This window comes from Puntigrus tetrazona, chromosome 10 (genome assembly GCF_018831695.1).
Source record: "Puntigrus tetrazona isolate hp1 chromosome 10, ASM1883169v1, whole genome shotgun sequence".
Lineage (NCBI taxonomy): Eukaryota > Metazoa > Chordata > Actinopteri > Cypriniformes > Cyprinidae > Puntigrus > Puntigrus tetrazona.
In genome coordinates this window covers 8,518,067-8,545,484 of record NC_056708.1, presented here as the reverse complement: position 1 = coordinate 8,545,484, position 27,418 = coordinate 8,518,067, and the positions used below count along the sequence as shown (strand labels likewise).

General features: G+C 37.4%; 3 protein-coding genes and 1 pseudogene across 7 annotated transcripts in view; all 4 read left to right on the top strand.

Moving 5' to 3' along the window:
- Positions 1-3,025, top strand: part of LOC122352376 — a 30,990-nt pseudogene extending 27,965 nt beyond the window's left edge.
- Positions 1-27,418, top strand: part of cadm2a (cell adhesion molecule 2a) — a 1,030,129-nt gene that overhangs the window by 487,005 nt on the left and 515,706 nt on the right. The gene's annotated exons all lie outside the window — the stretch shown is intronic.
- On the top strand, positions 5,516-13,612 carry LOC122352897 (solute carrier family 35 member E4-like). The gene is given in 4 exon segments (XM_043250649.1): positions 5,516-5,559; positions 6,684-7,045; positions 7,048-7,287; positions 12,032-13,612. Coding segments are annotated over 3 exon segments (1,152 nt in total). The 5' UTR covers positions 5,516-5,559; positions 6,684-6,702; the 3' UTR covers positions 12,601-13,612.
- On the top strand, positions 18,038-25,819 carry smtna (smoothelin a). 3 transcript variants are annotated; one of them, XR_006251936.1, is made up of 8 exons: positions 18,038-18,192; positions 19,611-19,739; positions 19,847-19,922; positions 23,155-23,289; positions 23,378-23,441; positions 23,518-23,641; positions 24,234-24,356; positions 25,397-25,819. XR_006251936.1 is itself a non-coding variant. In XM_043250657.1 (8 exons), the coding sequence occupies exons 2-8, from the start codon at positions 19,623-19,625 to the stop codon at positions 25,401-25,403; spliced, it is 675 nt and encodes a 224-aa protein (XP_043106592.1). In that variant the 5' UTR covers positions 18,039-18,192; positions 19,611-19,622; the 3' UTR covers positions 25,404-25,819. The 3 variants fall into 3 exon arrangements, 1 of the variants encoding a protein (XP_043106592.1); XR_006251935.1 differs by lacking the exon at positions 25,397-25,819 and adding an exon at positions 24,680-24,804 and having other exon boundaries at positions 18,039-18,192; XM_043250657.1 differs by having other exon boundaries at positions 18,039-18,192; positions 24,205-24,356.

Genomic DNA, 27,418 nt, shown 5'->3' with positions numbered 1-27,418 from the left:
AAAAAATGTACATTTTAAAATCACTTGAAATCTCTTTAATCGCTTAAAGAGGAGGAGCACCTTTTAGAGTGTTACCAGTGTTCAGTTCAGAAGTCAGTATCTCTGATGGTATGAGGGTGCATATGGTATGGGCAGCTTGGATGTTTGTAAATAATGACTTTGAATTCAGATTATTCAATCTATCTATTCATCTACCTATTGGGTGTGGCATTAGGCCTCAGAAAGGCTTTTTATTAACAAATCACTAATTATTAAAAAAGTGTCCAAAATAAACAGGGTCCTCGTCAGGCTAGAGGGGTAGTGAAGGTTGGGCAGTGTTCAAGGGGGAAGGTCCAGGTAAGGGGGCGGAGACCAGCGGCTGCACGCTCCTCTCTCTGGTCCGGGTGCAAGGTCACGCGGCGGCTTTTTCTGCGGCTTCTCCTGAGTTGGCCCAAACAGCCCTCGAGGGGATGAACATACCGGCATCCTGGCCTGTCAGCCGTGAACGGATGCAGTCAACATCCGGCAGCTCACATTTCTGGTGGTGTAGGGATTCCCTCATTGCACCCTTTCTAGACCCACGAGGACACCAGCGTGCATGCTTGGGGAAGAGACCGGTCTCTTGAGGGGAGAAGCAGTTGACTCGTCACACTATCTATTGATCGATCGATCGTGGTGTGAAAAAGCATTAGCCTTCCTGATTTTTTTTTTTTTCCATGTTTCTTACACTTTAATGTTTAAATCATCAAACTAATTACTAATTACAAACTAATTAAATATCAAAGATAACACAAGTAAACACAACATTATTTTATTATGAAGGGAAAACAAACTAAACTCACATGCACCTTTGTAAAAAAGTGCTTGACCTCTAAAACTAATAACTGGTTGGACCACCCTTAGCAGCAACAACCTGCAATCAAGTGTTTGCAATAACTTGCAATGAGTCTTGAATGTTACAGTGCTGTAGAGACATTTTGGCCCATACATTTTATAGAATTGTTGTAGTTCAGCCACATTGGAGGGTTTTCAAACATGAACCGCTTTTTTAAGGTCATGCCACAGCATCTTAATAGAATTCAGGTCAGAACTTTCACTAGGCCACTCCAAAGTCTTTATTTAGATTTTCTTCAGCCAGAGGTGAACTTGCTGGTGTGTTTTGGTTAATTGTCCTGCTGCAGAGCCAAAGTTTGCTTCAGCTTAAGGTCACAAACAGTTGGCCTGACATTGTCCTTTTTGGTAGATAGCAGAATTCATGGTTCCATTTGTCTTCTAGGTCTTGTTGGTATGATGTTTTACTGTTGGTATGATGTTTTTTCTGAAATTCTATGTTACTTTACTCCAGATGTAATGGCACATACACCTTCCAAAAGTTAAACTTTTGTCTTGTCAGTCCACAGAGTATCTTTTCTGCCAAAATGAGAGGAGCCTTTATGTTCTCTCTGCTCAGAATTGGTTTTCGTCTTGCAGCAGGCCATTTTTGCCCAGTCTCTTTCTTATCTCTCTCTGGTAGAGTCATGAACACTGGCCTTAACTGAGGCAAGTGAGGCATGCAGTTCGTTGGATGTTATACTTTTGTGACCTCTTGGATGAGTCATCGCTGGTAATTTTGGTGAGCCAGACACTCCTGGAAAGGTTCACCACTGTTCCATGTTTTCGCCATTCGTGGATAATGGATCTCACTGTGTGTTTCTCTGAGTCCTAGCGCATATTGCTTTATAACCTTGTCCAGACTGATAGATCTCAGATTACTTCTTCCTTATTTTTTCCTGAAGTTCTTTGGATCGAACATGATGTGCAGCTTTTTTGAGAATCTTTTGGTCTACTTCACTTTGTCAGGCAGGTAGTATTTAAGTGTGTGTGGCAGTACTCAGGCCTGGGTGTGGCTAGAAAATTTAAGTCAGGTGTGATAAACCAGTTATGTTTTAACACGGGGAATAAAACCTTCATTCAAAATCTACATGTTGTGTTTACTTTTGTTATCTTTGATTAATATTTAAATTAGTTTGATGATCTGAAACATTAAAGTGTAAAAAGGCTGGCTGGCTCCATGTCATCTGTTTGTCTGTCTGTCTTTTTATTTTCTTTATTTAAATACTTGAATACAATGCTCAAAATCATGACCACATATTAAAATATTAAATTAAAATATATTATCAAAATATATTTGGAAAAATGCGTATGTAAAATTACTCGTGCACTGCATTTACTATATGTAACTTGCAGTTTTGTTGCTCTCATTTTGTGTTTTTTAGGCCCTGATATATTTATCTTTTCTTTTTTTCAGTAAATAATTTTTTTTCTTCTTCTGTAATTCCAGTGAGAATGCAGAGAACATGCATCACTTCTCTTCTTTGGCTTTGACTCTGAATGAGCCAGAGGATGGCGTGGCCCCTACTGACAGCCGCCACGGCCCGACCAACAGCTGATGGAGGCAGGCTTGTGGGATTTGAAGCAAACGCTGAGAAACAGCGTCTGGAGGAGCGTCAGAGACTGGAGAGGGAGGAAGAGAGAAGCCCAGGCCAATCTTGCACTAGAGGAGGGTAAGACATAGCCTCACACACTCATATTTTCATATACCTAGTGGGCAGTATACAGTAGGAAAGTTGGAGATTATCCCACTGCAGATGTTTTGTCCTGGGTTTAACAGGTAAGGAGGCTGAGAGCTACCAGCCCTTGTGGTTTGAGAAAAGGACTGATACAGAGACAGGTGAGAGCAGCTACGTGTATAAAGGAGGCTACTGGGAAGCCAAAGACAAACAGGACTGGAGACAGTGCCCTGCCATCTTTTGAATCCTCTCTTCCATACCAAGACCAGCGTTGCCATTCCAAGTCATCCTGTATTAGGAAAGCTGCTTACCAATGTTTCCCCTAGATGTGAAATATGCAGATTCCAAAGCACCCATATGCATGTGTGTGTGTATGTATATATGTATATATATTTGATGTGCATTCATGGGGGAATTGAGAGAACCTTGTATTGTAGCAGGAAAAATTCACATTGCATGAAAAACTGTTCTAAGCACAATAGATGGAGGCAGACGATGATCTGGGAATGTAACACTTTACCAGGGAAACAATTCTTCCTCAAAGCTGATTTATACCCAGTTTCAGGTCAACTGTACAATATCCATGAATTATTCACCATTTTGTGATTTAGAGCACATGCTTCTTTTGAAGTGTGGCCGAATGCCCTCAAGACTGTGTTCCTATATTGAGCTGTAGTATAGTTTCAATAGTGCACACATGGTTCATAATAGAATCCAGGTCAGTGAATTGATGTTGCAAAATAACAATTGTTGAGGCTTAGATATTTAATGCAAGAATTTGTTTTTAGCTGCCTGTTTAGTTATTTAGCACAAGTGTAATGTAAATGTTATTGTGTAGGTGATGCATTATGAATTAATAGAAATTCTCCATATAGAGTCATGGATAAACGTTTGCAAACATGCTAGAAAAATCAAACTATCAAGATTTTTTTACTTAAATAGATTAATAATAATTGCACATCATTCCAGTATATGGCTTATCTGCATGCAGTGCAGGTTTTATTTTAAATTATTATGCAAATTAAGCTTGCACTTTATTATGTTTATATATTTGACACTCGCAGGAAGGTACCGTATCAGTTCACATTTTAGCGTGTTTTGCAAACCTTTGACCTTGACTATATTGTCAAAAAATTTTGTGGTGGCAAAAATTTTGTGGTGGCAATAATTTCTAGTTTCCCAGTATTATCTGCTGAAACATTTACGCTACATACTTCATTCATGCTGCAAGGAACAGTGGGCCGGAAATGCTGACCATAAACTGTATCTATAATGAGGAGGAAACAAAGAGTGTACTAAATAGTAAATACATTGAAGACTGACTGATTTACTAAACCTTGAGACAGCCTCAAAAAGGACACTTTCCATTTAACAGTATCAACCAGACATATTAATAACATTAAAAATCTAATTATAACTAGAATTGAGTAACGATGATACTGATATGGCAACAGTGAAAGTAATCTCAATGTATAACATATGAAAGAAGGAAATTAACAATATTTATATGTGCAGTATCTCAAGGGTTATCAATGGTTGGTTGAGGTCAGTTGGTTTGTTTTGTAGCATTTAATTTCTTTTTATGGCCAGAGGTTGGCGCCATGTACTTGGCTTACAATAACTGGATAATGATTTCTAACTTAAAGCAACTTCATGCCGTTTCTTTACCTTAAAATAACAGTTTTAAAATAATTCTGAGTCTGCTATCAGTTCTAATAAGGCAAAATGTCTTATTGCCTTGAATATGTAATTTTGGTGAAAAAAATAATATCTTTATAGCACTAACAAATGCTTGTGCAGCTATACGCTGTAATTATAAAAGTGGTATATTTACAGCAGTGACTTTTAAACCTGACTTTAGGGGCGCCAAAGTCGCAAAAAATACACATAATACACTTTTTTTTGCCTTTATAAAGATATTACAGTGTAGAGCAGACAGGAAGTGAAGTGAAGATCCTTGAGCCAGAATATGAACTCGGGATGTTTGTAACGTAATGACGACTTTAAATGTCAGCCTAGTGAGCAAGTGTGCCATCAGCACCAACATATACACAAACTACATAGAGATGCTTTGAGCTACATGGTAAAAATCTACGCAGTATTTTTTAAATTTTCTAGGAGAAATGCACTCTCACAACAAACATATGCTGAAATCTACAGGGTGAATATAAACGTGAATTATTTATTTTTACATTATCTCAATGTTCCGCATTTTGAACAAGACACTTTTAAGCTGCAGTTGCGCTCAAATATTTTTTTTATTTAACATTGATAAAATGTCTGGATGTTTTGTTCCACGTCAATTAATATAAAATAAATGTGTGACAATATTCTCAGGTAATCTTTTTTTATAGTCACAGTACTGCTGTACAACGAACACTCCCACTAGTGGAAGATCCTGATCCACTGGTTCATAAAGGCAGACTTTATCCCAGGCATTTAAATGAACAGTTCACTCCAAAATGAAATTTTGTTAAATCTAGTTAAGTTTGTGGAAATTTGCAGTGAATGGATGCCATCAGAATTAGATTACAAATAGCTGATGAAAACATTACAGTAATCCATGTCTCCATAGTGAATGTCTTGTAAAATGAAAAGCTGTTTGTAAGTAACAAATTAAGAATTCAAAGAAACAAGTAAAATGTGAATTCGTAATTTGCTTTTCTCCATTAAAAAGATTGTTCGGAACTGTTTTTTTTTCAAAATTTGACAGATTATAGACTCTGGGCTAGAGTGGTGTGGATTATTGTGATGTTTTACCAGCTGTAGTCTATGTAGCCATATAGTCTATATAGAAAACGATACGACTGTTGTTAACGAAACAAACGAGCATTCTTTGAGAGTTTCACGCTTATTTTGTTAACGTGACCACATGCCAGCAGCGCGCAATGGCTCGGTCACCTGTCAGTAGCGCATTGAATGAATAGACGCTTTGCGGTGACGCAGTGCACAGCTGATCTGACAACAACTGGCAGTTCATCGAAAAGGGCCGATGGTATATACGCTTTAGCTTTAGCAGTGCGGGAATACGGTAAGAGGACGTGTTAATATGTTGGATCTTGTTGGCCATGTTAATTGTGACCTGGCTATGTTTAATGTGGTATTATATTGTGTTAATGAGGACTGATGTTTATATCCTGTATTAGACCGCTAAACGTCTGTGAAATCTACCAGTGTCATTCAAGAGCATTAGAAGGAAACGATTCACTGGACGTGACTATTAGCGTACGATGTGATGATCAAGACAAGCGCATCCTTCATATCATTTTGACACTGACCGAAAGCTGTATTATTAATTATAAGGAATATACAGAATACACGTTTTGGCTTAAACAACCTCCGTGGAAATAAGATATACAAACGGGAGAGAAAGTGTGCTGCAGTGACTAGACATCATTGACGAGCGTCATTTGTGCACATATGTACGACCTCAATAATGAGATTATTGATAAATTTAGCAGTGTCGGGCACCCCATCACGGGATCCCGGATGAAACAAGCCTTTATAACGGACAACAGAGCGACCATTTGCTGCGTTGTTAATCTAAAAGCCGTCGAAAGAAGCAGTGAATTCAGCGATAAAAGCCTTAAGGCACATGCCACCCCGACTGTTTATCCAACACAGTCGTGATTTGTTTAGCATTTGCTTGCAAGGAACCATTTTAATACAGCATTTTGAATAAACTAGGAGCGACCAATCCAAAACTGGCAGCGCAACACGAGCCGATTTCTGATTGGCCGACTGGCTTATTACATTTTTTCTCCGGTCTGTATGGTGGTGGAGATTCATTGCAGTTACTCGAATCTTTTGAATCAAATGATTCATTCGCAAATAATTGCTTAAAGGGGTATTCCGTTCTTGAATTAAACACTACCACTGCTCATGCCCAAAATAAGCTCCCAGGCTTTACGTCACAAACCAGACCCACAACGCGTAATAACACGTGCAGACAAGCCAGGATGTTGTTTCTGTTCTCTTCCAAAACACACGGTTGCTATAGCGGGTTGAATTAGACAAGACATAACATCGGCTTCAGTTCCTTCAGCAGAATAGTGTTATCCTACTTCCGACTCGTATAATACCGCTACTGCGCTTTGATTCGCGGAGATGGGTAATGTATTTACAGTTCGAGCTTGAGATGTGTTTACCCTGCAGGTGCGAGGATGAAGCGAACATGATCAGTGCCGATGGCCCCTCCAAGTGTGACGAGACCCGGGACAGAAAGAGGCAATCGCCAGAAATGCTGCACCTTATGTTCGCCGTGTCCGTATGGTTGGTGACGGGCACCACCATATCCAGCCTCAACAAATGGATATTCGCTGTGTACAATTTCAGATACCCCCTGCTTTTGTCAGCCCTCCACATGCTGACGGCGATCGTGGTGGACTACGGACTAATCAAGTGCAGGGTGATCTGGTATAAAGGCGTCGAAGAGCAGGGTTTAACCAGCAGCGCCAAATGTAAAGTATTCCTGCTGAGCTTAACGTTCTGTGCCAGTATCGCGTTTGGCAATGTGGGGCCAATTATGTAATGCAGCTTTCGTTCGCGCAGATGATCTACACCACAACGCCACTGTTCACGCTGGCCATTTCCACGCTGATTCTCGGGAAGCAGCACCACATCTTAAAGTACACCGCGATGATGCCCATCTGCCTCGGGGCGTCGTTCAGCATAATGGGCGAGGTCCAGTTCGACCAGACCGGCTGCCTGTTTGTGTTTGTCGCCACTATGTTAAGAGGCGTAAAAAGCATTCAGCAAAGTAAGTTGTATTTAATTTTTAATAATTTGTATATTTATTCATTTATTAATCGTTGTTAATGCTTTAAAAACAGGGTAGCATGAAAAATGTTAGATTTAAAAACAAAATGAAACAACAATGAAAAAACAAAAGTTCTATAATGCAGCACAGTAATGACAATCTTCTAATATAAATAGGCTCAAAATAAAATATATATATATATATATATATATATATATATATATATATATATATATATATATATATATATAACATTGAGAAGGTGGTGGTGTTTGAAATATAGTTTGTCATTTAGTGTTTCCATAAAAATGTGAAACAGGAAAAATAATAGTAATAAAACTACTATGAATTCTTCTATTAATAACAATCTAAAATGCGCTAGGATTAATGAGCTGCTGGGTTAAGTGAATATTAATCATGTTGTCTACGTTCTCAGAACAAGAACAACAAAAGGTGAAGATATTGTTGATTGCGCATTAGTTTAGGCCACTACCAGAGAAACAGGCAATTCTTAAAAGAAGGATTCCAAAGGATCTCTGTTTACATGTAGCACGTCACTTCTGCACTTCTTCCAGAAAACTTAGCAGAGGCAGTCTGACAGTAATGTACTCCGCAGAGGTGAACTGCGGTGAGGGGGTCGTTTAGAGTAACAGCTGCCCCTGATATTACCTGATTTTATTACATTATATTCAATGTTTGATGGCGTTGACAAAAGTGGGCACACAACCTTGAAACCTTATGAAACATACATGTGTCACAGAAAAACAACCTTGCTTGAAAACGAGATATTAAGTGTTACTTTTCATTTAAAAAAAAAATTATCATTAAATAACATTTATATTAATTTATAATAATTTAACGCATGTGAATGATCTGTTGGATACGCTGTTTTAGATGTAGTTGGAGGACAATAAGAGTCATGGATTTCTTACAATAATGAGAATATTAAATGATTAAATGAAGATTAAACAATAATTGTGTCAAATACATTCTATTATTAAGCCCTCATAACATTTGAAAATATTTAGATTTTTTACATCTAATAGCAGTTACACTTACTTGACTTGTTTTATCCTATGTCTCAAAAACATTTGCCAAGTATCAAATGATCTCATAGAATGGACAGGGATTGTATACTAGATTGTTTTTGATTTCTTGAAATAAGAGTCAGCTGAGCTCCATTAGTTTAAGTGATCTCCTTCCTAGAGTAATTATATAGTTGTCTGGTCCTGAGCACATCAAGGAGTGACACCGCGGGGCTAGAGCAGTGGTTTTTAATCTTGTTCCTCGGGACCCACTGCTCTGCACATTTTGCATGTGTCCCTTATCTTGCGCACTCTTTTCAGTTAATGGAGCTCTTACCCAGTGAGCATTGAGTTCTTAGGAACAAGTTTGAAAACCACCAGGCTAGAGTAAGTTTACTGGTAGAACCTGTTTTGTATACATTTAGTCTTTTCAGAACTATATATCTCATCACATACAGTCATGTTATTCAAAGCTATGTGTCAAGAAAATTCTTAGTCACTGTAGAATTACATAACATACCTACAGTTTGTATGCAAGCTAAATGGGCAGTGCCTTGTTTTGAACAAGTCAGCATTGTGTGTTGTTTTCTACATATAAAGCTATGATGGGTCAATATTAGCAAATCGAGAAGGAACTATGAGGCTAAATCTTTTAATTATTATTATATATTACTACTACTAATATTAATTATAATATATGCGAATGAAATTAATGAAGGCAAATAAGTTTTGGTCAGGATGTGGTGTTGTTGTTATTCATTTATTATTTTTTTAATTAATAATTTATTATTTTTGTAAACCAGGTTGCAACAGTGAACATCAATAAGATGTGTATATTATATATATATATATATATATATATATATATATATATATATATATATATATATATATACACACAGAGAGAGAGCCTTGGTCAGGGTGCTGACTATTATTACTGTTATTTTTTTATTAAAAACAGCCAGGGATATCTGGACAAAATGTGATTATTGAACATTTGACGTAGAACTTTAGACAATGTAGAAATAAAGTATAATTCATGATATAAAATAATTTATAATTATTATATTACTTACCTACTTCACATTTTTGGTCCAGGAGGGAAACTCCATGTGGTTTATCTAGGTCATCTGTCGGTTTTATGTTTCAGTAGTCTTATTATAGTTGTGACCGTTACATCACAGAGGTTAAGGTTGTTTACTATATGCATCACACCATGTATCTTCATACATTGCTAACTCTGGCTGGATTTAATTGTTAGCAGTAGGTCCGTTACTAGTACTTGCTCAGGAGCAGGTGTATATCATGTATATTATATCAACAGGATTAGATTGCACCTTTTGATACTTAAAATCTGTCCCAGCCACCTCTACTTAATTACAAGAGTATCATACTGATTCAGTAATTTAAACATTTATTGAAAAATAATATAATAATGTTGTGTAATATATAATACTATAGACACTGCCGGGTTTACTCATTGAAATATTTATTAAATATAAAACAATTACTTTACTACTAACTGTACTGGAGTTACACATATTATATGAGTGACTTGATGGAGCGCAGGAGATGCAGATAACATGATCTTGACTCTTAAGAAACTTTAATTAATGCTGTCGGGTAAACAAATGTGTTTCAAAGAGAAGATTAAATGAATTGCAAATTACAACATAAAAAATTGCAAATACTAGAAATTGTGAATATACAGTGGGTACAGAAAGTATTCAGACCCCTTTACATTTTTCACTCTTTCTTATATTGCAGCCATTTGCTAAAATCATTATTCATCAAGTAAATTATTTTCTTCGTTAATGTACACACAGCACCCTATATTGACAGAAAAACAAAGAATTGTTGACATTTTTGCTGATTTTTAAAAAAGAAAAACTGAAATATTACATGGTCCTAAGTATTCAGACCTTTTGCTGTGACACTCATATATTTATCTCAGGTCCATTTCTTCTGATCATCCTTGAGATGGTTCTACACCTTCCAGTCCAGTTGTGTTTGATTATACTGATTGGACTTGATTAGGAAAGCCACACACTTGTCTATATAAGACCTTACAGCTCACAGTGCTGTAATCATGAGGTCAAAGGAACTGCCTGAAGAGCTCAGAGACAAAATTGTGGCAAGGCACAGATCTGGCCCTTAAGGTTCCTAAGAGCACTGTTTGGGATGACCAGAACCCTTCCTGGAGCTGGCGCCTGGCCAAACTGAGCTATCAGGGGAGAAGAGCCTCGGTGAGTGTTGTGAGGGAGACAAAGAAGAACCCAACGATCACTGTGGCTGAGCTCCAGAGACGAAGTCAGGAGATGGGAGAAAGTTGTAGAAAGTCAACCATCACTACAGCCCTCCACCTGTTGGGGCTTTATGGCAGAGTGGCCCCAGCGGAAGCCTCTCCTCAGTGCAAGACACATGAAAGCTGCATGGAGTAAAAACAGCTGAAGCACTCCAAGATGTGAGAGGTGAGAAATAAGATGATGAGACCAAGAAAACCAGGCACTGCTCATCACCTGTCCAATACAGTCCCAACAGTGAAGCATGCTGGTGGCAGCATCATGCTGTGGGGGTGTTTTTCAGCTGCAGGGACAGGACAACTGGTTGCAATCAAGGGAAAGATAAATGCAGCAAAGTACAAGGATGACCTGGACGAAAACCTTCTCCAGCGTTTTCAGGACCTCAGACTGGGCCGAAGGTTCACCTTCCAAAAGACAATGACCCTAGGCACACAGCTAAAATAATGAAGGAGTGACTTCACAACGACTCCATGGCTGTTTTAAATGGCCCAGCCAGAGCCCTGACTTAAACCCAATTGAGCATCTCTGGAAAGATGTGAAAATGGCTGTCCTAACGTTTACCATCCAACCTGACAGAGCTGGAGAGGATCTGCATGGCGGAATGGAATCCCCAAATCCAGGTGTGAAAAACTTGTTGCATCTTTCCCAAAAAGTCTCATATTAGTCTGTATACTGTATTAGATCAAAAGGGTGCTTCTATTAAATACTGAGATACCATGTGATATTTCATTTTTTCATTTTAAATAAATCTGCAAAAATGTCAACAATTCTGTGTTTTTCTGTCAATGTGGGGTGCTGTGTGTACATTAATGAGGGAGAAAAATGAACTTAAATTATTTTAGCAAATGGCTGCAATATAACAAAGAGTGAAAATTGAAGGGGTCTGAATACTTTCCGTACTCACTGTAAATATTTGGGAGTTATGTAAAAAATCAATTAAATAAAAACAGTGCACAGTTCATTTTTCTATTTGACCATTTACAGGTATGTACTTTTGTTTCTTCATAAATGTCCAGAAATTTAAACATTTTTTTTTTTGTCAGGTATCTTTAATTATATGATGTCATCACGTTGCTATCCTCCTGCCAGCCTATCGCTGCACTGCTTATTGTGGTTTTGATACCGATACACCCTTTTTAGGAACACAAGAATGTGCAGTAATCCTAGACAATTTAATCCAGATATTTTAATCTAATATGCCAATTTGTTTGAAGAACCAAATTAGCCAGAAAGCAGATATCAGGATTAGAAGATCTGGCATCTTTCAAATCATCCAATATATTTTAAGCAAGGTATGAAGAACCGACCCCTGATATTAGCATGTGCTTTGGTAAATGACAAACATGTGTTAACTATATATAGAGGTATAATATCTAAACTGACACACCCTTTCTTTTGTATATGTAAAATTGTCAGGCATCTTGCTCCAGGAGGAGAAAATCAACTCTGTCTTCCTACTGTATCTGATGTCCATCCCCAGTTTCTGCATCTTGGCCATAGCTGCCCTGGTTCTGGAGAACTGGGCTGCACTGCAATCCCCTTTCCAATATGACCACCACCTCTGGGGTTTCATCTTGCTCAGCTGTCTGGGCTCAGTGCTTTACAACCTGGCCAGCTGCTGTGTTATCACTCTGACCTCTGCTGTCACACTGCACATCCTGGGCAACCTGAATGTGGTGGGGAACCTGCTACTCGTGCAGCTGCTGTTTGGGCATGAGCTGACAGCTCTTAGCTGTGCTGGAGCTGCACTCACCCTCTCAGGCATGATCATCTACCAGAACTCAGAGATCATTGTAGCTTACATCGATGCATGGAGAGCCAAGACACCAACCAGTGGCAGTGGAGAGGATGTGGTTTGTTTTCAGGAGAATGATTTAAGCATATCAAAGACTCCAGAACTTTGTTCAGAAGAAAAATCATCTGTAGTAGCAGGTGAAGAATTTAACGAGAGGACAGATATTCAGGTTCATGAGAAAATAGACTGAAGAGACTTAAAGGCTGTGTTCCAAAGCCTAGTGAGCTGCAGTGCTGCTATTTTATTTATAGCCTTACTTTTTTCTTGCATGGAGTAAAAGGAAAGAATCATGGCTCTCTTTTCCACAACCACTTTTATTAGATGGTAAAGAGAAGCTTGGGCCAGAGTTATTGTAGTTAAGTAAAATTCATCTAAAGGCCGGGACACACCAAGCCGACAGTCGACCATTGGCTCTTGTCGCGCTGACGAAGAGCAACGGTCGGGCTAGTCTGTTTGGTGTTTTCCACTTGTTGACTTTGGTCAGGCTCACTTTGATCCAATTCAGCATGTTGAATCGGCGTCGCAACCATCTGCGAAAGTAAGAACTGTGGATGCTTAGATCCGCAAATGAGATCCGCAGTGAATTAAAGTGAAAATAATATAAAGTAAATCAATTGGCGACACAAATAGAAGGCTGTTCTAATGTTACGTGGTCTTAAGCATTCCAGTATGTGAATGTTATCATAACAACATGATCCGCTTAAAATAAAGAAATATATCAGCGTTACCTATGATGGTATACAAGTGCTGCTTTTTGAACATTTCATATATCTGCATAACTCTTGTATATCTTTGTTCAGGTCTCTCAGTTTGAATTAGAAAAGATATGAGAGATCCTGAAAGCGAGAATCTTAACTTCTCAAGTTTTATGCAGCAAAAGATTTCTCATATCCACATATCATTTGATAGAAGGATGACACTTTCCCATTTAATGATAATAGCTCATCTAGCTAACCACTTCACTTTCTTTGTAAAATGCTGTTCTATTATAACAAGCAAAAACACAAAATAATCTTCAAAATTTTAAATAAAGATAGAAAAATAAAACGTTTCCCAACAGAAAATGACCCTTGTAATTAATTAAAAGATAAACATGTGGCGTTAGCATGTTGCTAAGCTAACACTGATATTCTACTAAGCAAAATACAAAGCACACCAGTCTAAAATAGTCTATTTTTAATTCAATTGAACTATTTTATTGATACTTTCAGTTTTGAATGAACTATGATGCCTAATAAATGCAGTCCTACATATGCAGTTTACTAGGTTTTGGAACAGAAGGCTGAGCATCATTCAGTGATTTAATATGGAGTCTGATTCGAAACTAGGTGTCCTGGTTGGCGGTGATGATGATATTGGCGGTGTATTTTTCCCCAGTACCTTCTCACTGTGCCAATATATTTAATTTCAGTCATCCTTCAAGTGGAGTAGCACCATCTACCTACCAGATCTCTGCAACTGAATGACTGAGCACATGCCTTTTTAGCAGATGCCTAGAGCAGCAGTTTGTTTGGATGTTATTACCTCTGTTTTGCCAACACACTCTTTATAAGTGAAAATTACCGCATGAGTCTAGGAAAAAATCTCAATATCCTGCCATATTCATTCTGTGACTGTCTGTTTATTTAATGCACTATGAAATGCAACTGCTCCATTTGTTCTGGTCCTCTTTTAGCTTTAGGATCTGTGGACACTTTTTGAATACTAGAGAAGGATACACAACAGTGTACATAGGAATAATGTATTTTTAGATACTGTAACTCACCCATCTTGATTTGGTGATATGGGAAGGTACTTTTGAGGCAGCTTTCTGTAGGATGCCATGTTTAAACAAGTATCCTGTGTTCGTTACAGCACTATCACTTTTCATCTTTGTTATGTTTACACAATGGAGACAAGCAAAATTACTGGCTCTTCAACGTGGGTTCACTTTTATTCAGCTTGGTGTGCGTAATTCTTTGGTTTAGCACAAGCCGATATTCTAAAAATAATCTCATTACTGCAATGCATCTGAATGTTTTGCATTCTGAATGTGTGATTTTTCTTTGTTTTGTTTTGGCTTTGCGTTACAGAATTGACTTTTTTGTTTGTACATTGCATGTTCCTGACACCCAAAGTCACAGATGAGAGCATTTTTATATAAAGGCAGACAGGTTAAAACTGGTGCCTCTTATGTAACTCCCAGTGCAGGTCATTATTAATAGGTTTCTCTAAGGAGTGTCATATATCTTTAGCACACTATAATCTCTTCAGAGAATTATAAATTATATTTCTTCCCCATTGTCCTCTTTAAATCATCCACTAAAGCCTTGCTTGTCTCCTCTGGGTGGGTGCTCATTTTCTTTCATTATTTTCTTGAATGTTTTTTTGTTTAATTGATGCCTGCTGGACAGTATTATTTTCCTCGACTTTGATTTGTGTGTTTTGATGAAGGAAAAAAAACGGATACTTAAAGAGGTTATAGACCAAGGTACGTATCAAGGTCATTCCCTCAAAGGGTTTTGTTGCCATCTGCTGGATAGAAAGCCGAATTGCATTTATTATTATGACTTTTTTTAGCCGAGTTGAAGTGCATTGTCAAATATCAGACCGTTTCCCTTTTTCCCAGCATGTTGGAAATTCATAGTTGAGGTTTAGTATGACATAACAACTGAAATCATTTTTTTGGCTCTTAGTTTTGGCTAACTGGAAATTAGTATGAGAATGTGAATGTATATCTTTGGGTGTTGAGGTTAGGCAGTGGGTGTGGAGCCTTGATAAAAGCCTACTTTGATTCAAGTGTGCCTACCTGAGGGCTGATTTCATAAAGAAACACCAGCCTTTCAAGCTTTATTTAAGGTCTCAACCGTCCATTCGTTCTTCAGTGTTCGAACTCATTTCTATAGGTTATTTCATCAGGAACTGATTGGGAAATTCTTCACATAAATTTACCTCATTGACCAACAGAAAGTCGATTTGTTTAAAGGTGACTTAAGTGCAACCACTGCTTCATACATTGCTTTTTGGCTGAAATTTCACTAAAGTGACTGCACCTTATCACTGAATGAGTCATTGTGTAATGTCCTTCTAGTGTCTCTGTATCACAAGCACAGCGGTTAACTGCAATTAGTAAAAAATGATTATCAACAGAATGAAAGCAAAGACTTTTTACTCTTCATCATCAAACATGAGGTGAGGGCTGTCAGATAAATACCTCAGATGTTATTGTGCATTCTTGTGATGACGTTTGTTGACATTTTACAATGTACTGGATAATGTTTTGAATGCTGTAATCTCTAAACATAGAAGGACAGTCATGGTACTGGTGGTTTTGATGGGTCTTTTATTGGCTGCAGTGCAAAATTGCACTGACGATTAGGAGAACTGTATGGTTTCTGATGTCAGCAAAATATCAGATGTAAATGCTTATTATATTTATGTACTTTACAATCATGAAAAGTTGTTAATATACTGGTACGAAAAAAAAAAGTGTCATGCCTTCTCCTTTCACACATATATACTGCTGTCAGTATAGTAGCAGTATGCTATTTTAGCATTAGCTAAAGGTATGCTAAGCTTATTAGAAATATGCTAGTAACATGCCAGCAACAGCTAAAACATGTTAGGAATGTGTTAATATGTCCTAACAATATGGTAAAAATGAAAAACGTTTAAAATTATAAAACATGTTAACCATGTGTTAAAACATGCTAGTAGCATGCTAAAATATAAGGATTTAAAACATGTCAGCAAAATCATACTAATACATGTTAGCAATGTGTTGAAATGATAGAAACAACTTGCTAAAAGGTTAAAACATGGTAGTAATATGTTAAACATGCTTAATTAAAACATGTTAAAACGTTTAACGTGCTAAAATATGCTAGAAACATGTTAGCATAAATTATTAAAATCATGTTGGCAATGTTACAATGTTAAGACAATCGTTAATAAATCGCACTAGGTTCATACTAGATTAAACAAATCATACTAGAAATACGTCAAACGTATATTACAACTGTGAAAGAGGCCATTAAAACGCAGACTGTTTCAACAGCTTAGCCACAACTTATAAACAATAATACTTTTGATTTGAAAACTCACTTGATATTCATACAGACTCCCAAAGTGTTACAAATTTAAAAGTCTCATTCAAAAGCTTTAACAAAAGAATGCAAGTGAAAAGCATTGACAAGGAATCGGTAAGCGGTCAGGGAGAATATTTCACAATGCCAATAGAAATACAGAGTACTACAAATGAAAAATCTCATTCAAAAGCTTTACTAAAAAGGTTTTAAGCCCACGTTTAAAAACGTCAACAGGCTGTGGACTCCATAGATTGTTAGAGAATGTGATCATGTTTGTGTAGCAGGCACAATGATGTCAAGCAGCGCCTGTGGAAAATAGTCTCCAGCTTCCATGACCTGCTCCCTGTGCAAGCAAGAGGGCCTGGCTGTTTACAGGCACTGCGTGATAGCCTTGTGCCTGCTGCGGGCATGGTACAACAGCAAACTTCCTTGATTATTACATCGGAATGAGAGTGTAGTCCCTAATCATATCAGAGAAAATTGCAACTTTTTATTTTCCTTCAGTCTTAGTACACAACATAACTAAAGAAGAGTCAATTTGTAAATAGGAAAAATATCGAAACTCTTGGTCATTTTTAAACGCAATGCTACTGGCCTAATTAAATTCAATGATCTATGCTAAGGATGCTAAGTGCTATCGCTAGACCCGGAGATCAGATAAATGGATTAAAAGATGGTAAAGCTCAATTTATTAACTTTATTAAGTTGGAGAATGGAATGAGCATATTTCCCAAAAGTTTAGTGTTCCTTTAACTGAACCTTATATTTTCACTGACATGATAGCAGCCAGTTTTGCATATTGCATTTCCTCCATTGCTTTGTAGGTGCCATTGCATGACTATAATACCACTATAACAGCACTACTTCTGTATAATCAATATGCCACATTAGTCACAATGACTCGTTCAACATCCAGTCTAAGTCAAGGTTTCCTTCGCCCTCACTGTTTCCATGTGTCATGCTAGCTCGTCTCTGCCAGCTAATGACCACAATCAGGCACCACTAGGTGGAACCAAACACTCCTTTTTCATTACAAGGCCTTTGTCATACTCAGTGGCTTGAACCTAAAAATGTATGTGTCAGTGATATTTCTGTCCCACCCCCCCCCACTTTTGCAGATAAATTCTGCAACGAGTGTGTTTATATCTGCATAAGAGAAAAGGATGTGTCTGACCTGTATAAACACGGAGGAGCTGCTAGGCAACATCATTCTTATGTCTTAATAAGGCAGTGTGCTCTGTCTGTCCACTCATTCACTGTTTAGTTCTGCATAGAGCCAGGCCACCTGCTTATGCAATCACTGTCAACACAGAGCACGCTGGGGGAGCACTGTTCATCTCAATGTTTTTTTTTTTTTTTCTCTGGTTTTAAACATATAAATACTCTGATACCAATTTGGTATCAGAGTATTTATATGACAGTGACAGTGTTTAGATGACACAGTTTTCTGTTGTGAGGAAAAAAAACGACAATAGGGATATATCAGGACAAACATTGCCAAATACGTCATTAATACTAAATGTCCTGTTCTGGTCTTTCCTCTTTTTTCCCCCTGGTCCCTTCACAAAAGGGCGATGAGGGTCGGGTGGGAGGGTTCTCACGTTGACTCAGAAAAAATTCAGCATCTGAGTTGAGTTGAGTGTATCTGATCCCACAATTCACCTTTTTACATTAGACTGCGAGACCTTACCTCTCGGACAGCTGCAGTGAGATTGGTGAGCTGCATTTCTCTGTTTCTTATTTTACAATAACTTTGGCTGTTTTTGTAATGAATTTCCATCCATCTTTCAGTATAGTGATTGTGTGATTACATAACAGCTATTAGACCAGTGTAAGAGCAAATTGTTTTTTTAGGCAGTTATATAAATGCTGCAGACATTATTATGTGTTATTAGAGTAAAACTGTATTATGGCATTGAAAAACATTATCTATTCTGCTTGCTTCAGCTTACACATTAAACCCAACACATACTAATATAAAGCAGGACTAAAGATTATCTGGATGCATCTGCACTCAAATGCTTTTTCTGACGTAGCTTTTCTCAGGGCTAAATTTTCTGAGCCATTTGTGCATTGACTCTTGGTGTACACAGATATCAGAGTAGTTGAAGGCAGTAGCTATGAACATGATTTACTAACATTTGACAAATATTTTTTGCATTTCTCCAGCTGTGGCGCTTAAAAAAAGTCTTTGGCCACTCTCCTTCTCACATCCTCCTCCAGGCAGTTCTGTGACATTTTATTTTGATTGGAAATTTTGTAATAATTGCCATGGTGGTGGAAATGGACATTTTCACTGCTCTAGTTCTTTTTCACTAATTTGGAAAGCTCAATTATCTTTTTTATGTACATTATAAATATATTCTTTGGTTTTCTCATTTCTCATTTTCTCTTTATTATTTAATGAAAGGGTAAATTTTTGTGATTTAAAAAAATATATAAAAAAAGGATCAAAAGGCTTAACAATGCAGATTTATTTCCACAGACTTTTTGATCATATTTACTAAGGTGTATATATATATATATATATATATATATATATATATATATATATATATATATACATACATATATATATATACATAATGAAAGGAATTGTTCACACAAAATTAAAAATTATTTCACATTTACTTATTCTCATGTCACTGCAAACCTGAAAAATTAGGAAAGTCAGCAACCCTAACAATAACCCCCACCACCCACATCGTTTTAAGTGTCAAAATATTTTGGGATCCACTGTACTTATTGCAAAGAACTATGGGAAATATTCTCCTCTCATGAAGCATGTTATTCCACAGATGTCTTTGCCTTTAAGTTGTTTACAGGATTATTGGCAGAAGGTGTGAGACAGTCATCATTATGTAGGGCCTGAATCAGGAAAAAATTTTATATGTGAAAAAACAACCAACCAAATAGTTGTTGTAATCTGTTTGTTCTGATCAAACCGCTCAAACCAATAATTAGACTGCAGCAACAAATAAGAATCTTGGGGTTTCTCTGTAGTAGTTTCTCTCACAGATATAATCTCTTTTTCCTTAGTTTTCCATAAACATACTCCCTCGTTCCCATGCATACATGGAGATACTCACATCTCTGTGTCCATCAACACCTCCTGTTGCTCCTTCTGTTCCAGTTGTCACTAAAGATGCAGGGAGAAAAGGAAACATTAGAGGCAGGTACCAAAGTGCAACCTGATACGACGGGCCCCCTGACAGTCGAACAGCTGGCAGCTATAGAGGATGAAGAGATGCTCAATAATATGGTAAGAGGCAACTAATGGTACTACAGGCACAGTGGGTCGGTTCTCATGATTTGTCTTCTTAACCATATTTAGGAAAATGTTCTGCTTCTGTTTATTGCATGTTCTAGCTTGAAAAGGCTGTGGATTTTGAGGAGAGGAAAATGATCCGCGCTGCTATGAGAGAACTGCTGAAGAGAAAGAGGGGTAAGGATCAGGTCATGTGCCTAATGCCGCATTCAGTATATATGGCTCAGACATGGTCGACTGAGTCTATTGTGCTTTCTGACATTCTGGATTGCATTTAAGTCAAAAGAAATAAATATATTTAGCTAAGTTAAGAATATTTTTTTTACTGCTATTACATTTTGTGACATTTATTGTAAGCATAATTCGTGCTTTGCTGTCTTTATTATTTATGGTCATTTTATTAGGTGGGCAAAACTCATCTGGACAGGGCAATGCTCAACACTGTCAATAAGATGTTTTGTGTAACAGTACATGAATGTGTATTTACAGTGTACATACTTTCATTTGAGGGGTAGGTTCAGGGTAAGTACATAGTTTTTTTGCCTAATTATTGTAATTACTAAAATAAGAACTTAAGTTATTTTCCTTCATGCAATAAATTTAGACATTTAATTTTTGTGTTTCTGTAATTCTCACTTTTCTCACTATTAATTCTTATTCAAGTTTCATTATCTCATTATAATCTTTTGTTCTCATCATCATATTCATATTTTTGTATTATACTGTGAAAACTAACTTAATTTCAAATTCATTCATTAAGGACAGTAAAACAAATGCCACCATTACATAAAAATACTTTACAATTTCAAAATATAATGATTGAAAGTAATGCAATTAACAGAAGCAAACTCACACAAGAGGTAGGTAAAATGATAACAATGTTTATTTGCACAGATGAGCATGGAAAATCTATGGCAGAGGAATTGTGTGAGTATATAGTCCTTTGAAAGTCTTTAACAGGAATCACAGCGATATGGAGCACAATTCTTGTCTTTTCCAGGTACCAGGAGAACAGAGAAGATGAAGAAGATCTTTGTAGCACACACCACAACCAGAAGACGCTGACAGAGACACTGGACACAACTAGAAGTTAAGGAGAAACACAAGAGGTAAGTAGGGAGGCAAGTCATTCACCAATACTTTGTAGGAGTGAAGGAGAGAGTCCACTTCATCCATACGAGCCCTGACACTGACTGAACCATGGTGTGTGCTTATATAGTGCTCTTGATGAATGTGCTGGTGTGGCTAGTTAGAACTCAGGTAAGGGGGATGTGATTGGAACAAGAATGTCATCTCGAGGAACCCTTTCCTCAAGACTATAACCTCCCCAGTCCACCAGGTACTCCAAATGTTGCGAATCCAATATCTCTTTGGCCATTTATATCAAAACATCCCCTGTGAGTAATGGAGGGGTCTAATCTAGATGGGTCTAGATTAGGAATAATATCCCTAGGAGAGGCTTATTGTCACACCTAGGAGAGAGAAGGTGGCATTCAATACCCTGGATATGAATTGGGGTCCTCAGTCTGACACAATGTTTTTAGGGAGTCTGTACAATCGGCACACTTGGTTAAAAAGCAGCTCTGTTGTTTCCAGGGCAGTGGGTAAACCTTTGAGAGTTAATAAACGGCAGAATTTAGAGAATCAATCCACGATTACCAAGATTACCTTCAGAAGGTGGCAGGTCTGCGATGAAGTCCACTCCTAGGTATGACCAGGGGTTATTCGGGATTGGTAGGTGACAGAGTTTACCAGCTGGTAAGTGTCGCAGGCTTTTCAACATGGCACAATCCTTACATCCACTCAAGTACCTTCTCACATCCCTAGCTATCTCTAGCCACCAGAGCAATCTTGTAGCAACAAGAGAGTGTTGCTGGCCCCTGGGTGGTCAACTTTGTGAATATAGTGACTCCTTTTAGATGCTCATTTGCTGCGGGACGAGGGGGAAAACAAGCTCTCTAGTCAATGCAAGGCTTCAAGCCTCCGTCCTTCTTGGCCATGAAGAAAAAGCTGGAAGCAGCAGGGTAAGTAGAAGGTCGGATGTAACCTTGCCCGAGTGACCCTTCACATACTCCTCCATGGCCATATGTTCAGGAAGCGAGAGTGGGGTACTGGCTCACTCAATATGAGGTCGATGGCATAGTCCCATGGCTGATGTGATTTGAACAGAATATTTAACTAAAGGGAGTGTAACATTCTGGTATATCCACAGATTGCTTCTCCAGGGGACTTTCAATGGAAGTGGAATTGATCTGTTGATTTTGAGGAACAGTTAATGGCAAACAGGGAAAACATTCTAGATTGCAGTTTTTACCCCACTTTAGGACTTCCTGAGTCTTCAAAGAGAGGATGAGATTATGCCTTACCAACCACAGGCACCCTAAGATGATATCTGCTGTAGAGCCCTCCAGAACTAGAAAACAGATATATTTTGAGTGTAATTGAGTGTAAACATTGTAAAAGTAGAGTTTCAACCTAATATTGAACATTTCTTCTTCTCAAAGGTTTTCCCAATATGGATTGGACTTGGTAGATTGTAGAGGTTTGTAATACATCAGTGGCAGTAAGCTTTACACAGGTGGTTGCATCTTTACAAGAGAGGGTTCAATAACACTCATATAGAGTATGAGGGGGGCATAAACGAATGTAATTCCCTGAATTGCCACAATAGATACAAAGCCCCCAGGAGTCATCTGTCCATGATCAAGTTGCATGGGTTCTGGTTGAAAGTCTGGAGAGCTGGTAATCTCTGGCTGACGGAGGTAGGAGTTCTCACTAGATCATTGTAAGCTGATTGCTTACGGGATGCACTTCTGATGGTTTGCTAAATAAACTGTTCCAATTCACAGGATTCATCATAAAGTGGCAAGTTTAAAGAGACAAAGTTTAGTTTCTCTGCTAGTAGGTAGTCAAGAAAGATTGCTCATTCCAGCTGCTGGCTGCTGCAAGAGTATAAAATTTTAAGGAATATTTACAAAATTTTAAGGAATATTTGTAGACATGGCACCTTGAGAGAGGTGAACTGCTTGCCCACTGATGCATTCAGTGGCTCGTCCACCCTGATTCCATAATGTTTCAGCCCATTGTAGTACTGCACCTGACTGCAAGGAGATTATAAATGCAATTTTAAACTGATCAGTGGGATAAAGCGCTGGTTGTATCTCAAAAACTAGTGAGCACTGTCGAAAGAAACCATTGCACTCCTCCACTAAGCCAGAGTAGGGTGCCAGACAGGCCATGGGACTGGAATTGACTGGAGGCAAAGAAGTGCTGACGGTGACTGTTGAGGGAGCGGTAACAGGAGGGGTGACTGAAGCTGTGGGTGGTGGTCGTAGAAGAACTCATAGAAGGTTTTCAATGAGTTCCTGAAATGGATGTCTTCTAAGTAAAACTTCTCTGTTTTTCTCAGAGCGGCGTGATAGAGAGCGGGCGGTCCGAATGGAGAACATGCGTCAGCAGGGTGGCAAAGGAAAGACAGGTGCTGGACTGAATAAGGACCAGAAATCTGCTAATGGTCCGAGTGGGTCTCAGTACAACGCACACAGTGCGTGATGTCATTCATGAGGCTCTGAACACTACACATGATCTGCAAGGCTTTGATAACCATTCTTTTTTACATCTCTTCGGTATAGGGATAGCTCAGGCAAGATCATTTTCTCCACCAACCTCTACTTCCTTTCCAAAAACTGTGGGCAGGTGAGTCAGTGAGTCCCGACAGGATGACATCATAGAACATATCTTGTTGACTGATTGTGCTGTTTTTCTCCTAAAGCCCGGCTCAGTCCTGTGTGGCCAGGGTTAAAGTACCGGGCAGCTCAGCAGTTGGGGGCCCAAATACCAAAGATGTCAAACAGATGCTGCTGGACTGGTGCCGGGTCAAGACTGAACCATATGAGGTGGGCCTGAAGAGACAATCAAACTGTTTCTGTTTTGCTACATGTCTTGGGCTTGAGCTGTTAGCCTCCCTGTGTGAATCTAATGGAAATATTCAGGTCACATTTCACAACAAAATCTAAAGGGGAATAAAATAAGACTTTCTGGAAAGTAAAACCTATTTTTATGACTATTAAGATTTTCGGCATTATAACCTTATTTTTAATCACAAGCAGATTTTTTTTAACATTTAATTTTTGTGAATACTCAATTTGATTCCCAAAAAGGTGTATGAAATTTTCTGTAAAACTAAAAAAACTCAAAAAAAAAAAAAAATAAATAAATAAATAATTTTACAAATACTAAAGTATTTTTACAAATACTTTAAGTATAAAGACTTTTTTTATTATTATAATAATGTAAATTAGGTGTGTGGGGATGAGAGTCTTATTTTATTAATGCAAAAAAACCTAATGGTCCTAAAAATTGGCTTTGTTTTATTAAAACAAGATTTTTTATTTATTTGTTTTTGTATTCTTCACAGCTTTGTTGTGATTCTTCGTTTTAAGCTTGTTTCTATGTTTAGGGTGTGAACATCCAAAATTTCTCCTCTAGCTGGGCAGACGGTCTAGCGTTTTGTGCCCTGGTGCACAGGTTCTTCCCAGAGGGCTTTGAATATTGCACTCTTGACCCCTATGATCGGAGAGCCAACTTTGAGAAGGCATTCAAGACTGCAGAGTAAGACTTGACACTATTTACTATTTTCATCCACCTTTGTGTCTCATATTTTCCCCAGAAAGAAAGAAATAGTTTACATAGAAAAATATATATTTATATAAAAATAAATAAATAAATGTGTATATATACTGTATAAATATACTGTAATATATATATCATATAGTATAAATAAAATATTACTATATATATATATATATATATATATATATATATATATATATATATATATATATATATATATATATATATATATATTATTATTATAATTTCATAATATTATATAATGATCCTACAAATAGGCTTAATTTTTTTTATGCATATAGAACACTAGCTGACTGTCCTCGCCTGCTGGATGTTGATGACTTGATGCGGATGCAAGAGCCTGACTGGAAGTGCGTGTACACATATATCCAGGAATTTTACCGCTGCCTAGTAGTGAAAGGCCTCATCCAAGACTAAAAAGAAGATGCCGTAGAAACGTTCAAAGTGTTAATAAAAGACCAAAGAACTACAAAGGCACACAAAAAAAGGGAACATTTGACCTGACCTGAAGTTTCTATCAAAGATCAATTTATTATGTACTTGTGCTTTTCTTTGTTTCATACACACATGCAGCGGATGGAGATTATAACCTGTGTGTTTTGTGCTTGGGTACAGCTGGAGCTCTGAAACAGTGCATTCCTGTAAGATTACACATGCATTAATCTCAGTCTATGCTTAGAGATTGTGTGAAAGTGTGTGTACATGTGGATGGCTTTTTATGGTACTGCTACTCCCTGTTTTGAAAACACTCCAAGCACTGAGACATCAGGCTTATAAGGGCATGGGATCCAATGTGGAATTATACTTAACCCAGATTTATTGTTTGTTTAAAAATATAGACAAGGGCACTTTCGCTATTATATAAGAGTTCAGAAAGAAAAACAAAGCTTTAAAAATGTCTCAGTCCTGTTGTACAGAAAAGAAATGTCACCTGCTTTTGCTTGCCATAAGGAAGAAATGACTATTAAATAGTTTTCGCTTTCTCTCATTTTATCCAGGGTCTGAAGTTCATCATACTAAGCTTTTGCTTGGTGCTACAAAAATTAGCCTAGACCTGCACTAAAAGAGATTAGGTCCAATAAAACCTCCCACTCAGGAATAGACGGGCCCTTGGGGCCCATAAGATGCCTGTAAGTTTTGTTTCAAGTGCTTTTTTTCTCAAAACTTTATTTGTTGCATGGCTAATGACTTAAGTGCATCTTGTGTATTTTGAGCACAGATATTGACACTTCTATTGTAGTTAATTACATATAATAAAAAATATGACATAATACAAATTATGTAAGTATTATCATCTAGTTCTTTAACCATACAAGTACAATGTCTGTAAATCTGTATCTGTTTTGATTAAATTATGGGTGTTATTTTCTTCCCACAATGCCTCACCAAGTGCCAAGTGTTATTAAATGTGATAATCTTCACTGTGCATTTGTTCTATTTACTGAAATACACACACATAATTTAGTCCTGGATTTTAGTGACAAACCATATAATTTCACAGAATTCATCAAATTAAATACGAATACTTCACTGATGGTGGTGCTGCTATTTTCCCACTAAAATTGTGTCCCTTCCTGAACAATTATGTAATTGGATTTTGTTAGTAACATTAAAATATGAATTAATTACCAGTGAAAATATGAAAATATGTTCCGTTTGAAAAAAAGAATTTTGTAATATTTCTTAAAATGTTACAAATAAGTGCAGAAACTAGCAACGTGACAAAAAGGGCAATAGCAGCAATTCAAATCTAAATAATTTTATTATTATACTCTTGGCTTATTGAGATCCTTCAACATTTTTCTTTACAATTACGCATTTGGAACTTCTAATTCTTGACCAGTGTTTTGTTTTGCTCTCTTCTCTTCTTACCAGTGTTTATTCTACACCTACATCCTATGTCATCAGATGAAATGCCACTCTCTTGAACATGCAGTTAGAGGAAGCTACACTGTAAAAATTACATAGATTTTAACTATAAAAAACTTAATAAAAATTTAAGAGGTCATACCATTTGACATGTATACCTGGCCATAGCCTTAAAATGTGCAATTACCTCACATTTTAAAGATAGTTACAAACATTTTCATGCAGCAAATAGTATCAGCAGAAGTCCTTCTCAGTGATATAATTTTCTCTCACAAGATCTTCAAAATATTAATGTCACCAAGCCAGCAGAGGGAGCTCTTACCTCTGGGTGATCTGTGATCACTCCTCTGCTGCTACTTCCTGTTAAAACACTATAAATGCTGTAGCAGGCCCCTCACCTGCAGGTTGTACTATTATAGTATTGTTGGATTGTCGTTTGATTGTTGTTTCCCGAGTTTCCTTGTGTTTCCCGAGTCTTAGATTTCTTGGTTTTGACCCTGCCGGTCTTCTGATACTGTGATTGTTTGCTGCCTGACCCGACCACCGCCTGTTTTTGGATTTTGTTGTTGCCTTGCCTCTGATACTCCTGTTTGCTGTGTTTTGACGCCTGCCTGCTTTGACCATGCCTTTGTCCAATAAAAGTCTGCGAATGGATCCGCACGCCTCAGACCCCTCAATCATGACAATTAACAACATGGCTCCTTTAATGATGATTACACCACCTTGACACTCAAGGAATTTGATTTGACTCCTACAATTCCCCAAATTAATTATAATTTTCAGAACAATGCTGCTCCATTTACTTTTATATACTCTATTAAATAGTATTAATGTACAGTTGAACTAGCTGATATGATGTTTTATGAGAATTTCACATTTTCAATGTTTCACCCCACATTGACATTTTTGCAATAATCACCCTAATATTCCCTAAAATATTTTAGACACATTTTAGACTTGGTATACAAAAATAGCATGCATGCAATTAGTTTACACATTTATTTCTAAATTTTAACCCTTTTAAATTTGATTTAATTTCATTTTTGACACAAAAATGAGCGTCACGTCATTGACCCGCATATAATGGAATTTAATCGAATGGAATTCATTATTAATTCGACTGTGAGAATAGTTCTCGTGAGTTGTGGATA

Bases quoted from the DNA above. Each gene is read 5' to 3' on its own strand.
- smtna (XM_043250657.1), top strand. From the start codon at position 19,623: ATGCAGGGAGAAAAGGAAACATTAGAGGCAGGTACCAAAGTGCAACCT. The intron at 19,740-19,846 runs GTAAGAGGCAAC...TGCATGTTCTAG, and splicing joins AAGAGATGCTCAATAATATG to CTTGAAAAGGCTGTGGATTT. The intron at 23,442-23,517 runs GTGAGTCAGTGA...TTTCTCCTAAAG, and splicing joins TTTCCAAAAACTGTGGGCAG to CCCGGCTCAGTCCTGTGTGG.